Source organism: Hydra vulgaris, chromosome 10, assembly GCF_038396675.1.
Source record: "Hydra vulgaris chromosome 10, alternate assembly HydraT2T_AEP".
NCBI classification, from domain to species: Eukaryota; Metazoa; Cnidaria; class Hydrozoa; order Anthoathecata; family Hydridae; genus Hydra; species Hydra vulgaris.
The window spans coordinates 39,715,001-39,732,500 of NC_088929.1; the positions used below are offsets into that span (position 1 = coordinate 39,715,001).

Genomic DNA, 17,500 nt, shown 5'->3' on the forward strand with positions numbered 1-17,500 from the left:
ACATCCCTTCAATTCTAGCATTAAAATTGATCTTAGATTGTCCGTAATTGATGGAATTAATTTTTTGCTCACCGTATTTATGCATGGCATTTTGTAGCTTTTGTTTAACTCACTAACTAAATTTACAAAATCTGGATGACGTACTATCGAAATCGGCTGATCAGTACCAACAATAAAGTTTATCAACAACTTGTTTAATTTTTTATGACCAGTCTCTTCAAAACTATTTTCATTACCGCTCTCAATATCGGATATATCGTCATCGTTGAGTAAAATTGTTGATTTTTTAGATATTTTTGAATTAATGCAATGATCAATTGATAAATGGGATTGCATTGAACTGGTCGAACTGTTGTAAGGTAGAATCTTATAACATATATTGCATTTTGTTTGATTCTTTTGGTCTTTTTCAAAATATGTCCAAACGAAGCTTCGTTTTCTTATTCCTTTCTTAATAACGGATTTATTTGTTTTTGACATGTTTATTCAAACTAAAAAGCAAGTAGTTTTTTTACTCGTACGCATACAACAAATATTAATAAATTAGTATCTTATGTTATTAGTAAATGTGTAACACATGTTACTTCACTTAGGTTGCCGAGTGATTAAGGAGATTATTATAACTTTAGTTACATTTTAGAGTTATGTAACAAAAAGATTGCTAAGGTATAAATATAATTGTTTGAAATCGTTGTAAATCTCATCTAAGTAATCACTAGAGAGTAATTAGCCGTTTACGTTGCAACAATGATTTCATAACTTGCGTTAGAGGCCCTTAGGGAATTGCACGTTATAACTTTTAAACATCATAATTATATCATTTAGGAAAAGCGCACGAACTTTTATGTAAATTCTAAATCTAAAGTTTAAAACTTACGTTATGCAAATTTAAAATTAAAAAGTGTTTAAACTAGTGTTGCTATCGACTTTGACTAAATCGATTAAAAGTCTACTAGTCGAAGTTAGTCGACTTTGAAAAATCTAATAGCGGATCTAATCGACTTTGGATTATCTACTAATCGACTAAAAGTCGATTTAGTCGAATAATAGTACTTTTACATGCATTTCTAATATCTTTTTATTTGATTGAACATTATAAATTTTTTTAATTTCATTTTGTTTATCAAAAGCAAATATGACTGTTGAATAGAATGTAATTTTTTCAGAGCCGGAATATAGTATTTGCCCCCCTTCCTTTCATATTAAATTAAAAAATTAAAATATAGTATCTCCCTCCATCCCAACAACTTCTCTCCTAATCCAGCACTAAGTTTTTTGTTTACTCTCTTGAAGTTCTATTAAGGGTTTGAGGATTTCAGCAACTTCCAAAAAAATTACTTTTAGTTACCGGTACCGGTATCTGCGGTCACTTGAGAACAACTAAAAGTACTCAAGAGTAACTTACAATACACTGAAAGTAGCTTCACAACATCTTCAGGTAATTATGTATGGTAACTAGAATTAAATACCGCCTAAGTTAACAATTCGTAATGTTAACAGTCAGTAACTTGCCGAACCTTAGTTCTGACATAGTATCTAAAAAATAATATACAAACAACCAGGCCTGAAAAGAAGTTGGGAAAGATTCATTGGGTGTGTGTTTGTAAAAATATTATTATTTTCATCTTACACTATTTTTGTATACTCTTTCTCTATTTTTACTATATTAACATTTTATTTATATTATTTTTTCATTTCTTCAGTATTTTTATAAATAATAAATAATCAAAATTACAAATTTCTTTTTTCGATATCCCAATTAATTTAAATCCAAAATATTGTCAGTTAGCTTCTGTATTTCTGGGTTTACGACTGATCATTTAACGAGGGCTCGCCAAAAAATGGTTTTTCCGCATGATTTTCGGCAACTGCCTTTTTATAGTCCAAAGATTTCTTCTGACGGCCCTGCATTATTAAACAACTTCATAACATATGACAATAATTATCATATTAAAAAACTGTATAGTTATGTGTTTTTTTTTGTTTGTTTTTTTAGCAGTCTTTGCATGTGATTATTAAAAAAGATTTTCATACAATATCGATACTATATACAGTGCTGATCCGTTCCGTTCTTTAACTAGGGCTCTAAAGATAATTAAATTGTGAGACCCTTCATATCTAAATAGTTTGTTTTAAAACTTATATTTATTTTTATTTTACTATTTTAGATTTATATTTGTTTTAAATTTATCAAGAAATCAAAAGGACTTTTCCACAATATTAAATCATTTAGACCTAGCAAAATTTATCCTGCGTGGCGTTCATATTGTTTTGTTTCATTAATATTTAAGTTGTATAATTTAAAAACATATAAAACAGACGTAAATTACTTGATTTCTTTTATTACTTGCCCCCCCCCCCCCCTCCTATTTCGACTAAATCGGCTTTTATTCGACTTAGTCGATTTCAAAAAAGTGTTATTCGTTCAAACTATAATTTCAACAATTTTAATATAAGTTCAAAAGTCGACTTTGGTTGACTTTTGAAAATATATTAGTCGACAGTCGAACTTTTTAATAACATCACTATAGTGATGTTATTAGTGCTAGTTGTTATTAGTGCTGTTATTAGTGTAACTAGTGCACTAGTTTAAATATAGTTTAACCAAATATAGTTTTGAATTTTATTTTGAATTAGAAGTTCAAATTTTTTTTATTCAATATTGAATGAATATGCTTTTAAGCATCTTTTTTCAATAATTAATAAGTAAAAACATGAATAAGTGAATAAGTAAAAATTTTAAAAATTATACGTTTACAATTTAAATTTACAATTTAAATTGTAAACAAAAACACTTAAGTAGCTTTTGCTATAGGTAGGTTTTATTAATTTTGAGAGAGCTAATATTTTATATAAAACATTTCACCGTGTAGATGTAAGGGGTCATTTTCAAATTATGTCACGCAAAAAACTTTTCAGATCCCCCTCCTCCCTTTTTCACAAAATGTCACAAAATATCAACCCCCTATCTTATCCTGAGGTTTCTAATCCCTGCAAAAGAACCGTTGGGGTTCTAATCTAATCCCTGCAAAAACATTTCGAAGCAAATTTTAGAATTTCGAAAGTGAAAAATTGTTTCGCTATAATTTTTAGAATTTCGAAATCTCAAACATATTTCGAAGCAAATTTTAGAATTCCGAAAGTTAAAAATTGTTTCGATGTTATTTTTAGAACTTCGAAATCGAAAAATTATTTCGAAGCAAATTTTAGAATTTCGAAGGTGAAAAATTGTTTCGGTAATATTTTCAGAGTTTCGAAATTGCAAAAATATTTCGAAACAAATTTTACAACTTCGAAAGTGAAAAATTGTTTCGGTAATATTTTCAGAATTTCGAAATCGCAAAATTATTTCGAAAGAAATTTTACAACTTCGAAAGTGAAAAATTGTTTCGGTAATATTTTCAGAATTTCGAAATCAAAATAATATTTCGAAGCAAATTTTACAATTTCGAAATGAAAAAATCGTTTCGATACAAAATTAATTAGTTTGAAATTATTTCGAACTTACCGAAACAAAAATAGAGTTTCGAAAACTTTTTTTTTTATCGAAAATTCAACATTTGCTTTCGTGAACAACCTTATTTTATATAACAACATATCTTTTTATTTTTTCAAACCTATTCTTAAATCTTATTTTTGCCATATTAATATTTTATTAAATTTTTATTATTTTATTTTATTTTATTTATATATCTTATTATAAAATATATAAATTAAATAAAAATCTATAAAAAAAATATTTTACTCACAAACTAATAACTTTTTATTGATTAAAGATACATTTTTATTTGCAATATTTATTGAAAAATTTGTTTAATACTTTAATTAACTGGTTTTAAAACTAGTGTTTGTAAATGAGGTATGATCAGGTGGTATCGGACACATGTTTGGAGGGTGGTTCCGGACAACATTATCCATTTACATATTGAAAATGAGCAGCTTTTTTATAAAAATAATAATACTTTTAATATAATACACAAACCCATAATAGTAGTTCATTTAATTCCAATAAAAAAATCTAAGATTTAAAGAAAGTGTTTTTAAAGTGTTTTTAAAGTATTTATTTTCATTAGCAAAAAGCTAATGTTTATATTTTTAAATGATGACATTTTCCTTCTCATTTCTTATATATCAGAGACAATTTTTGAAAGCGATTTTTTTTTTCATAAGTGTTGAGAACATTTCAATGCTTATTAATTATATATTACGTTTGTGTCACACGGGTAAAAAATAGCTAAAATCATGGTTAATTTATGTGTTTTAAAATATTCAATTTTAAAACATGGCTTTTTTCTAACATTTTTTCTTTTATGTTTTGTATATTATCAAGATACGCAATAATTATTTTTTTTGTTTCTAATTCAATAGATAAATGTTTATATTTTTTAAAAAGTCTTTTGACACTTTATTTTCTGTTAGTACATGTGTTCAATCTATTTTTTCCTTAAGTGTCCAGAACTACCCGACTTTCCCCTAATGTTTATTTGGAACTTGTTTGCAAAAATAATTTGTCTACTGAAATATTTTGTTTGCAAAACAAGAGTTTTGAAATGCATACTGTTGGAATCTAAAATAAGCAAAGTATTGAATAAATTGATCAAGTTTAGCACTAGTATTATTAAGTGTCACTAAGTTAACAATAATTGAAATTTTTTTTTTTTTTGATTTGCAAATATTCGGTACTCGGTGTTGTTAAGGCGGTTTACAAATTATTCGAATTCTTTTATTTGGAATTAGCATGGTTCTATCAGCGTGTTATGTCCAAAAAAGAGCTTTAAATGGTATAATTTTTTTTGCTTCAGGTTTTTTTAATATTCAAAGAAATTTTTCTTTTTTTATATAAGTTTCAAAACCTTTTTACTACCCGTAATAGAGAATGTCAAGAACACCATTTTGGAGTCTATAGATCAATTCTGTTCATTGGCGTTAATATGAATATAGTTAAATTTTTTAAAAAAGTTCCTTAATTTACTATTGATCCTAGTTCTAATTGGTTCTGATGTATATTAACTATATATAGTTGTCAAAACACAATTTTTCTATCAATTTTCACAAAAAATACTAAAACTCCGACTGAGAAAGAGGTTATAATTATGAAAAATTGCCAATAAATGATCAGAACAAATCATATTATTAAACTATAATGTTCATTTCATCTAAAAAAAGTATTTATTTAAAATCTGATTAAAAATCGAAAAAAGAACCTTTGGTCTGGGTTTACGCTATAAACATTTACTTTATAATACCGATAAAACTTAATATTTTAATTTTTTTAGTCTTTTCATAATTCACAGACCTGATCATTTACGGAAATTTGTCGTAGTCAACAAAATATTATACAGACACTATAATATTTTAAAATTGCCTTAACTACAGAGGTGTGAAAATTATTAGACTCAACTAGGTTTTTTTCAATAAAAATAGTTTTTATATTCTAAAAAGAATTTATTAAACAATTTAAAGTTACATTAATACTTTGTATGCATGTCTTAAGCCTTAAGTAACATTTCTATACGCTTTGGCATGCTTTCTACAAGAACTGGACATTTATTTTTTATTTCCTCATCATGGTGCCATATTTTGATAAGTTGTTCAATTAATTGAACTTTTGTGGTAATACTGGTTTTCTTCAGCCTTTTCTTAACAACCGCCCATAAATTCTCTATGGGGTTCATATTTGGGCTGTTTCCTGGCCATGGCAATGTTTGGACACGGTTTTCTGTCAAAAAGTTTGTCACTGTTTGGCTTTATGGCATGGTGCACCATCATGGATGAAAACACAGTCTCCATCAGGAAACTAGTCTTTCAATTGGGGAAGCAGTCTTGTTTCCAAAACTTTCTTATACTGGTGCTGATTTATTGTGCCTTCAACAATATATAAACGCCCTGTGCCTTTGGCTGAGATGGTACTTCACACCATAACTGTGATACGATGCTTCACAGTCTGAGCAACACAAGTCTCAGAAAACTCTTCGTTTGAAGATCTCCTCACATATTGACTGCTTTAATCACATATTGAAAACATGGATTCATCAGAGAAGCAGACCTGTGATCAGATAATATAACAGACTGCAATAAAGCAGCTGAGTATTGACCGGAATTGGCAGATGAGTTATGAAAAGATCTTGAAAGTTGACGGTTAAGCGTGAAAGAAAAAGGAACATGGGTTGGTTGGTGTTAGGGTAGAAATTTTTGTTTAAAGAAGCATGTGTAAAAAAAACTATTGAAATGTTTAAGTTACTCACCTTACTTCAATCACTTCCAAAGCGAGATTTAACCTCATGGGCCCACTTAACCCTTTTTTTAGCCATTGCCCTTGTTATTTTGGCTTTCCTTCTTGGCCGACGTGCTGAAAGACTTGCATTAATAAGCCTTCTCCTAATCGTAGAACTACAAATATCAACACCATACTTCTCCAAGGACTTTTTTAAGTCTTCACTAGTGGCTCTTCTATTCACTTTAGCCATATGGATAAGTTTGCGTTGGGTTCTCGGGCTCACTTTGGACTTGCGTCCACAATTTCCTTGTTGTGAAGAATTGTAATCTTGTCCATTTTTAATAACCTGACTGATACGGCTTACAGATTTCTGTGAAATTTGTAGTCTTGAAGCTATTTCTCGTTGTGAATACGTTTTTTCTTCAAGCAATGTTTTAGTAACAGCAACTTTTGTAGGTGAAAGATCTTTGGTTCTCCCCATAACCTCAAAATCTGTAGAAAAAAACAAAACAATTTGTAATCAGACTTTTTATACATTTTAAAATGGAAGTTATAGCTAATTAACATTACTATGTTAATTGTTAACCATAATGATTTAATTAAACTCACCTTCATCTTTTATTTTGATGAATGTACATTGATGAATGTGTTTACAGTAAAAATTCTCCTTACAACAGCTGATTGACCACCTTTATGTTTATAGCAGTGTTGACAACCCACCAAACTTATGCGTGGTTACCAAGTTACTAAAGGCTAAAAGCATGCATACAAAGTATTAATCTAACTTTAAATTGTTCAATAAATTCTTTTTAGAAAATTAAAACTATTTTTATTGAAAAAAACCTAGTTGAGTCTAATAATTTTCACACCTCTATACACCGAGTACTCTTTTTCTTCAAAATCAAATTACTATAATATTGTTCACTTATGGATTACGCAATAATACGTCACTAAACGGTAAAAACCACAAGAATGTCGTGAAATGTTGCTGCGAAAGTGAACCATTACGAATAAAAAATAAATTTAATTGCAACGCGCTGAAATAATTCGTTTGCTTATAAAATTATGCATATTACTAAAACTTTAAATATGTGAACTCTAAAAGTTAATGATAAAATCTTTTTGGCAACCGCCAAAAGTGGCTTGCCGTTGATTAACCTCTACTAAATTGTCGGAAAGTCATCGGATTGTTATTTATAGCGGATGCCACTAATGGTCTGCTAAGTAGGAGGTGAGCAAAACCAAATGAACTGCTAAAAAAATGCTGATATAGGTCCACTGCAAATCCATTATAACAATATTTGCTGGAATTGGAGTGCATGTTAAAAATTTACCAAAGCTAAAAAGTTTTAATTATAGTTGACTAAAACATTCTTTTTATGTCTTGCTAAACTTTATCTCTGCATAAAACGGTTGAACTAATAGTATAGTATATTACCAATTGGAGCATAGCTTCTTTCATCAAAAACAATATCTTATTAATTTTCTGACTAGCTTATTTGTCGTACATTCTGCATCTACTTGCTTTTGGTGTTTATTACCATGCCAAAAGTGTTGGCGCAAAATACGCACAACAGTTTTATGCAGAGACAAGGTCCAAAAATTTCGGCTCAACATATTATTTAAACTGTCTATCTACGACTAAAGTATGAATAATTAAAATTAATGGAATTATTAAAATTCAAATTTAAAACTAATTGAATAATTAAAATTATAATATTTGGTTATGTAGTTAAATCTAACTAACTTAATTAATAAAAATACTAATTAATAAAAAATATAGATAATCGAAGGAAAAAAAAAATGTTTTGAGATTCTTATGCCCCCCAAAAAGTTATTTATTTTTTATTAAAACTTTATAACATCTATATTTTTTATAAAATCTTATTCAGAAAACACATTTTCTACAACATGATCAAAAATATTTGCTTAAGGTTCATTCAATAATTAATTAAAAGTAAAAAATAAACATTGGACTATTTGATTATATTCTCTACTTCATCATACTATATTACACTCTATATTATTTAATTATATTCTCTGCTTTATCATACTCTATTACATTTACATATTAACTTCTGCGTCAAAAAATTGAAGTGAAAATATTTTATCTAACAAAGCCTTTCTAAAATGGCAATTTTTCATGAACTTCATTTATAAATAAAATTATAAAAAAAAATTATTTAAAAATTCATGTTAATTTGGAAAACTCATTTGGAAAAAAAGAAGGATTTTAATGTCTTAACACAAAAGAAATATGTCGTTTTATAGTAAACTATGTTTTAAGAAAGCGCTTTTATAGTTAACAACGTTTTAAGAAAGCGCTTTAATAGTAAACTATGTAAAAACAATCGTGTTGACTACTATTATGATTAGAAAATTTAAATAAATAAATATTTGTATATCCAATACTTTTATGTAAGTAAAAAAAAAAATTGCTTTGATTTGAACTATAATCTTAACTAAATGATATCTTAATGAATAAAAGTGTACATAAATACATAAAGTGTCCATAAAGTGTACATATATTTACTTGAGATAAAAGTGTATATATATTTACACATGACATGATTTTTACTCATGAAAAAAAAAATCGTATGCAATATTTAAGCTCAAAATGTTGAGCAAAATGGTCTCCTAAAACAACTTGGTATTCATTCACATATGTTTCCAACCTAAACGATTTCAAGTAACCATCTCATACAGTCGCGTAGCAACCTAGGGGCTACGCGGGGCAGTGTCCCGGGGCCCTCAAGCTCAGGGGGTCCTCGAAACATTACCAGAAATCTCGAACGAACTTAACTGTTGGCAATTTCTCCCATTTTCAAAATATATATGACAGGTTGCAACTTGCAACCCCACTTTAATCATGACAACTCAGTTGAGAGAAATTCAAAAGTTATGCCTAGGGAATTCCCCTAAATTCTTTCTGTAGGTTGGCGGTGTTGTCAATTTGACGGATAGTGATATGTGCGTCATTCCACGACAACACTTGTAGCGTATCAGTGTTTTTCTCTTTCCTTTTATATTACTTTTAACGTCGTCAGTGAAAAGTGAGTACCTACCTACTGGAAGACAATCTAGATTAGATTGTGCTCGAGTAGGTAGGTAGTAGTAGGTATTTGTGCGGCCGTGGCACTTAAAGTGCTTGTGCTTCATAAGCAGGAGATCCAGGTTCGAAACAAGCTCTGGACAAATTTTCGTGTCACGGTAAGAAAGGAGGCGTGAACTTTCTGGTTAAATGCACTTCCGCGGTGCTCTGTGACAAGACCGTTACGACTTCTTGGGGCACCTAAAACCAAAAATAAAAAAAAAACAAAAATTTGTTTAATAAGTTAAAGCCGACAATTATTTATGCATTAACAAATTAAAGCCTAATTTAAATTAAATGCATTAATAAATTAATGCATTAATAAATTAAAGCCGACAATTAAAGACGACAATTAAAGCCGATAAATTTTATCGCGAGTTAACACACTTTTAATTTGTTATTATTATTTTGAAAGTCTGTTGCTCATTGCTTCTGAATACACACAAAACCCTGGGTGACCCAGCCTGGGTCACACCAGGGGGTGGGATGTTAATGAGTAAGCTACTGGCTTAAAATACTCTTAAAAATATTTAAAATTATTTTACTTTACGTGATTATTAAATTTTCAAAAGATTTCATAGACTTCATATATTTATGTCAAGTTTATTTATAAAAATTTCATTTATATAAATAAAAAATTAATAACTATGGACAAAATAAGCTTTCTAAATAAATATGTGCATAATTAACATAACATAATCGGAAAAGTTATTATAGTTGTATATTTCTTCTACTGTTGAAAACGAAAACATTCATAAATTTTTTAGAACTTTTTTGAATGTTTTTGACTGCAAAAGAATTTTTTTATGATAAAAACATTCTTATTCAGTCAAAAACATTCAAAAACGTTCTAAATTTGCACGTAGTTATTTTTTTAACTATGAAGCGAATATTATTTGTAAATTGTTAGCAACTTCTGTCATAAAACCGTGTAAAGAAATGAATTTTTTTATTTGTTTGTTTGATTCAAGTGAAACTTTGTTTTTTAATGTAGATTAATTTGAAACAGAAATCATCTTGTGTGAACAGAAAAAATGGAAAAAGGTACAGCACTTTTATATGGCATTTTTATTTTAAACTGTTTCCAAACGGTGGAGTTCATAGAAATAAAGCTATTTGTAACCACTGCAAAGCTGAATTTTCTTATCATCGTAGTGCTTTAAGTTTAAAGTATCACTTAAAACAGCACACACTTTTGACGCTAGCAAATCACCAAACCGTGCGATTAGTCGCGATTAAAAATTTTAATCGTTGCCCAGCACTAATTATATTATATTATTATATTATATATTGTATAAACAATACAATATTAGATTATCTAACATTGTATTGTTTAAATAAATTAGAAAACTAAAATTATGGATAAAAAGAAGAAATCCAGTGGTACATTTAAACGCAAACAACGCCAAGAAAGAGAAGATAGTAAACAAAAATTGCCCAAAATTGACAAGTTTCTTAGTCAGCCTTTTGCAAGTACATCTGGCCAAAATATTTCTATTGATAGTGACTCAAATAATGTGGTAACTGCAGTGTTGGTTGAGAAGCCTACTGAAGAAGATTCGACAATTATTGCAGTTGGAGATAATCTCCAACTGCAATAATTGTCGAAACCTCCGCTGCCGATAATGTGAACGTGGATGATGTTTGCATGACACACATAATAGCGGAGGGTTTGGAGGAACCACAGACCTCTAAGTTTTTCGAAAATGTGTACGACAAATCTTCTTATGACTTGGGAAACTTCAAGAACTAAATATTAAGTGATAACAAAAAACCTTTTTTTAATTTGCTCCAATGCCCTTGGTTACCTAGCTACGCCACTGATCTCATATAACCATTTCGTGTAACAACCCCATGTCATTATTTTATATGAATTTTTTTTTGGTAATAAATAAGAAAAATGTTGTCATCATCCTTATTTATGATGAAAAAATATATTTTAATAATGCAAAACTGTAAAAGTCATTCACGTATTTTAAGACACGGCTCTAAGTAAAAAGAGGAATAACGGCTCTTTGTACATTAGATTAGAGAACCTCATGAAAAATAAGATCTGTTAAAAACTCTGAGACGAGGCTTTTGTAATACTAAATTAAGTACTTGTTTTTTAAAACAAAATTAATTACTTGAACTTTAATGTAGATATTTTTAATTATTTATAGAGCAATAAAATGATAGGAGCTGATAGAAATAAACCCAGTGGGCACCCAACGTCGAACCAACGTTGGATTTAGGATAGGTTATGTTGGGCGACGTCGACCAACTATATTTAACGTTGTAATAACGGTATTTTCACTAACGCTATTTTTCATCAGAATTTTAACGTTGTACTAACAGTGGTTTTGTAACGTTTGTGTTATAACGTTGTAATAACGTTGTAATAACATCGGCAACACTAACTCCAATTATCATCGGAAATACAACGTTGTATTAACGTTGGTTACACTAACGGTTTTTTTCATCCAAATTACAACATTGTGGTAACGTTAGTTACACTAACGTTATTTCTCATCTGAATTACAACATTATGGTAACATTTGTTACACTAACGTTATTTTTTATCGGAATCGTAACATTGTGGTAACGTTAGTTACACTAACGTTTCTTTTTATCGAATTACAACGTTATAACAACTTCGGTTGTACTAACTTTTTTTTTAAATCGAAATTATAACGTTTTGTTAACGTTGGATGAAGCGGACTTTTTTTCGTCGCAGTTACATTTGGTTAATTAAAATAATTTTTGTCAACATGCGTTTCCTCTTGAGTCGCATTTTGCGACAAATGAGGAAATCCATATATAATTTTAATTCATTTTGGTAAAACTAATTGAACCTGTCATTTCGAAAAGGGCACAAGTCCATTTACTAAAACTTTTCAAAATCAACAAAAATATGATTTTTATTAAAATAATGTCTAGGCTGCTAAAGAAATTAAACATAGAAGTAGATAAATAAAGAACGTATATAACTTATGTACTTTTTATTTTTTATAAAAAAAACATAAATCATACAGAAATTTTTAATTTAAACTTATAAACTAACTGCGAAAAGTTTTGGACTTATGTCCTTTTCGAAATGACAGGTTCAATTACATTATACGAAAACACGCGAATAAATGTTTACATTTTAAAAAGAAATTAGATTACTTTTTTTTACCAAAAAATGTATGCTATGTTTGCCAGAAAAATTTGAAATAATTACTCATTTAAATCAGAAAAATTTATTAAATAAAAAATCTGAATTAATTTCTAAATGTAGGCACGAAAATAAATACTTCTTAAAAAATTATAAAAACAAATGACCAAATTAAACTACCCCCATTCCAAAGAAAATTATTTAATAATTACTTTCTGTAACTTCCCGTTAACCGAAAAAATATAGTAATTTATAACTTCCTGTAAAATATTTTTTTCTATAAATTGAATTCTTCCTGATGATCCAGCAATGGTGAAACTTCAAGGTGAGGAAAAAAGTTAGGTAAGTGTTTTTTACTAATTTATTATTGCTCTGTTCTTTAAGAACATTGAGCACTCTATTTGTAAAATACAATAACATAATTTACATTTATATATATATATATATATATATATATATATATATATATATATATATATATATATATATATATATATATATATATATACATATATATATATATATATATATATATATATATATATATATATATATATATATATATATATATATATATATATATATATATATATATATATATATATACAGTGCTGGGAGTATTTTAAATGCCAAGTATTTAAAATTACTATTTTAAATACTTTCACTGTATTAAATTTTAGAAAATAAAATTTATAAATCACTGTATATAAATTTTATTTTCCATCGGAGTTATAATTTATTTGTATTTCTTCAAGTTTTTGTGTGTTTGACACAAAGCACAAATCCTACTTTTATTGTTATTTTGCAACATGGCCAAAGTTTAAAATCATAAATTTTAATATAATTATTTGTTATCAATATTACAAGTATTAATTTTAATTAATAATAAATATAATTAAAGATATTATAGATAATTAAATTTATATTAACCTAGCTATGCATTTTTAGCCTTGGTAATGTCTTGGAAAGAAAACACGTTGAAAGAGATTAATTTTGAAATACAGAAGGTTCTGAGATACGCACCAGACAAGGTGAACGTAGAAGATGGCGGGCGAAAACAAAATTAAAGCACAACCAATGACGTCCCAAAAAACTGCAGCAACAAGAGAATAACTAACTTTTTATTTTTAAATTTCTTATGTAAAAATTCCCTCGGAATATTTCTTAATGAACGAAATTTCTCTACCACGTTGTAATGTTTTTGTAAATCGACGTTTTTAAACAGTTTCTTCTCATTTTATTGTCAAACCTGTTGTTTATTGAACGTTAACCTTCAGCTAAGTAGATCTACTCAAACGTTTAACAAGCGTTAGAATAACGTTAAGCAACTTTTGAATGGTGTTAATCCGATATTGTTCGATGTCAAAACGTCAAGATAAAATGTTATAATTATTATCTTGACGAAAAAACGTCAAGATAAAAGTTATAACATTTCGTTTTAGCGTCTAAATTACAACGTTAGCTAACGTTAGCAAAACTGACGTCGTCTATCCTTTCTATTTCCAACATTAACTTAATGCCAAACCAACCTAAAAAGCCACGTTAGAATGTTGTTATACCAACGTTGCTCAATGTTAATACAACATTAATTAATGTTGGAAAAACATTGAGGAACATTATAACATATCGGTCTTCGTCCGAATTATAACGTTAGCTAATGTTGTTTGTTAATGTTAGCAAATCTGACGTCGTCCATTCTTTCCGTTTCCAACGTTAATCCAACGTTAATCCGACCAAAAAAGCAACGTCATTTAACGTTGTATCAACGTTGTTGTGCCCGCTGGGAAAGAGATAAGAATCGATAGCAATGAAAAAGATAGGAATTGATAGCAATAAAAGAGATAACAATTGATGGCAATAAAAGAGATAACAATTGATAGCAATGAAAGAGATAAGAATTAAGAGGAAAAAAAAGATAAGAACTGATAGCAACAAAAGAGATATAAATTTATATGTTTTTTATTGCGTTAAAGATAAGAATTAATAGAAATAAAAGAGATAAGAATTAATAGTAATTTTTCTTCAGACCATAAATAAGTATTATCTAATTATAGCTTGCCATAACAACGTCAACAAATACTAGAAAAAGTTAAAAAATGACCCACACTACATAATGATTGTTCTAGTTGATTTTTTGAATTTATTTTAGAGAACGCAAAAATCGAGAGACAACTTTGATTTAAATTAGTTCAATACTTTTAAAATAAAATTCTTAGACTCAAAAATTAGTTAAAGGTACCACAGATTCCACTAAATATTTTTATAATATTAAATGCTGTATAAAATAAATAATAAGAAAGTTAGAAAACCTTTATATTTTATTGAAAATGAATTATTATGAACTGTTAGTATTAATTAAAAACACATGTTTAATTTAATGAAAATAATTGCTAAATTGCTATTTGATACATATTAAAAATAGGCAAGTCAGTATGTGTCACTACTTCCTCATAAAAATAAAAATCTTCACAAAAGGTAGAACTTTCATATCTGACATTATTCTTCTTAAAAAAAATTATTTGTTTACTAATTTCTTCTTTAGCATATGTTTGTTTTTATTACGCTAACATTAATTTGTTTTGTTTTTTTTGAATAGTTTCTTTATATCATTATTCTGTTTTATTATTTTCTTTATCTTATTTTTCATTCTTTATTTTTTTTTTGATATTTAAAACCGTTTTAAAAAATGATTTTTTTCGATTTAAAAAATCCATTTTTTGAAGTCAAAGAAATCATTTTTCAAAGTGTCTTGTGTTTTCAGTGAAATTTATGGTTTAAAGGAAGAGCCAGACTACGAGCAGTAATTACTGAATTTATACAAATTTTTTTAAAAGTGTAAAATATTTTTGAAATGCAGCTGTTTTGTATGGCGCGTGCATTAGGGTGGAGTGAAAATAACTTTTTAAAGAAGTACATCTATTCTCCATGATTTTGATTTTAGTTTTAAGAAAAATAAAAAAATGAGACCAAAAGGAGCAAAATTGGACAAGAATTACCACCTGCAGCAATTTTTGACTAGTATTACTTATAATTAATTGCCCAAATTTTACATTCTTAAAAAAATACTTTTCAGAAGGAGTTTCAAAGTAAAAACATAAAAGTATGTTTGTATTATCCATTAGTGTTAGAACCAAAATAATATTTTTTTGTTAAAAAAGTTATTGAAATCTTTTTAAACACATTTAAAAGAAATATTTTGCAATGCAAAAATTGAATATTATAATAAAATCCATTCTCTACTCGGAGTTTTAACAGAAACCATTTTTTTGAAATGTTTTTATTAATATTTAGTAAGTAATGATATTGTTTATAATTTAATATCTTTTGACAATATTAATAATATAGCTGTACTACATAGTAATGTAAGTAATAATCAGTGCCGCGAATGAACATGTTTTCTAACGTACCGTTTCTCCCTCCATATAATCAGTCATTAGGCCCCCAAAATCCTAAAAAACCCTCTATTAAGTATTACGAAATAATAAAAATTTAGTAAGTTCCCTTCCCCTCCTCTTTTCATTGGGGTGAAGGGTGAGGATGTCTTGCCACGGCACTCCTAATAATATTAACCTATTATGGTTTGCGTTGAAACTCCGAATAGAGCATGGATTATATGTTAAATTCAATTTTTTCTATTTAAAAAGATTGTGGTTTGTTTTAAATTGTTGCTTATTTTACTGTAAGTTAATTTATTTATAGTTTGAATTTGGCTTGAATTTAGCCTATAATATAAAACTATATATAACAAAACTGTTTTTTTTTAATGTGTAAGTGTAAAATCATATCGCTATATTTATCAAAATATTTTTTACGTTTTTACATAAAGTGTCTAAATATACAATAAAAATGAATTATTATTTGAGCTTTATTCAGCAAGGAAATTCAAAATAAAAATTAGGTGTTTAATATACAAACTATGAATAAGTTTAGGGACGGCATACTTGGCAAACCAATTTACTGTTTACCTTAAATTAAAACTTTGGTAGCACGTTAAGCTCTAAAATAACTTTTTTGAAAAATGTGTTATCTCTTAATTACCTGTTGATTAAAAGGCGCTTAATTTTTTAATTTTATTTTTTTTGATAAGTAAACTATAGTATTAAGATCATGTGATGAATATTTCAAGTTTTCCGTGTATATATATATATATATATATATATATATATATATATATATATATATATATATATATATATATATATATATATATATATATATATATATATATATATATATATATATATATGTATATATATATATATATAATTGATTTTTTGAGGAGATTAAATAAAAACAACTACATAATTTTTACTACTAAAAGTTTCATGCGCTTTGCAATCATCAGGTAAAAATATACATTGTATTTTATATATATATATATATATATATATATATATATATATATATATATATATATATATATATATATATAAATATATATAGACACACATACGCACACGTGCACACACACACACACATTTTAAAAATTGTGATATTTAAAACTTGATGTGAATTTATTTTTTTCACTTTCACATTCTCATATACAACAATACATCTCAATAAGACAGCTGCTTCCCCATCATGATTCCTAATGTAATCACCGGATTGTTTATTTTTCACAACTTGTTATTTTTATAGCAACTAAAATAATGCTTTCTTTTAATGATGTCTTTCGTTTTGATTAATGAATTTTTTTAAAAAATGTGTTTTAAAAAGATTGTTTAGTTTTTATTGTAACAATATTTTTCTATAAACTTTATCTTTTAAGACATAATTTTTGAATACTAACGCAAGAACCTTTTATTAAAAAAAATATACATATAATAGTAATAAATAAACTGTATTTAAACTTCTTTTTAGATCAAAAATTAATTACTTAAATAATAATTATGAACATTTCTTATTTGGACCCTTATAAAATCATATGCAGCAGTACCGTTCACATCATTCCATTGTGTTATAGATGTAAAGTTTTTACTTACACTGCAGCAGTTATTCTTATTCTATTAATACCACCGACAGTTTTTTTAAATTCTATTGCATTCGCTGTTATTTT

The 17,500-nt window shown here is 27.3% G+C and overlaps 2 protein-coding genes and 1 long non-coding RNA gene across 3 annotated transcripts in view; 1 reads left to right on the plus strand and 2 right to left on the minus strand.

The window, feature by feature from the left end:
* LOC136086339 (E3 SUMO-protein ligase ZBED1-like) overlaps nt 1–480 on the minus strand; it is a 2,046-nt gene extending 1,566 nt beyond the window's left edge. The window contains exon 1 of the mRNA XM_065808634.1: nt 1–480. This exon is cut by the window's left edge and continues 1,566 nt beyond it. Within this exon, the coding sequence (XP_065664706.1) occupies nt 1–480 (480 nt within the window).
* Nucleotides 481–8,745: 8,265 nt separating this feature from the next.
* The window catches only part of LOC136085956 (uncharacterized), a 12,938-nt gene continuing 4,183 nt past the window's right edge, over nt 8,746–17,500 (minus strand). Inside the window, exon 2 of the long non-coding RNA XR_010641287.1 lies at nt 8,746–9,509. This is a non-coding gene — a long non-coding RNA (uncharacterized LOC136085956). The remainder of the gene's footprint in view (nt 9,510–17,500) is intronic.
* Nucleotides 17,294–17,500, plus strand: part of LOC124816725 (5-hydroxytryptamine receptor 1B) — a 1,130-nt gene continuing 923 nt past the window's right edge. Inside the window, exon 1 of the mRNA XM_065808000.1 lies at nt 17,294–17,500. This exon is cut by the window's right edge and continues 923 nt beyond it. Coding sequence (XP_065664072.1) covers nt 17,334–17,500 — 167 coding nt within the window. The 5' untranslated portion in view covers nt 17,294–17,333.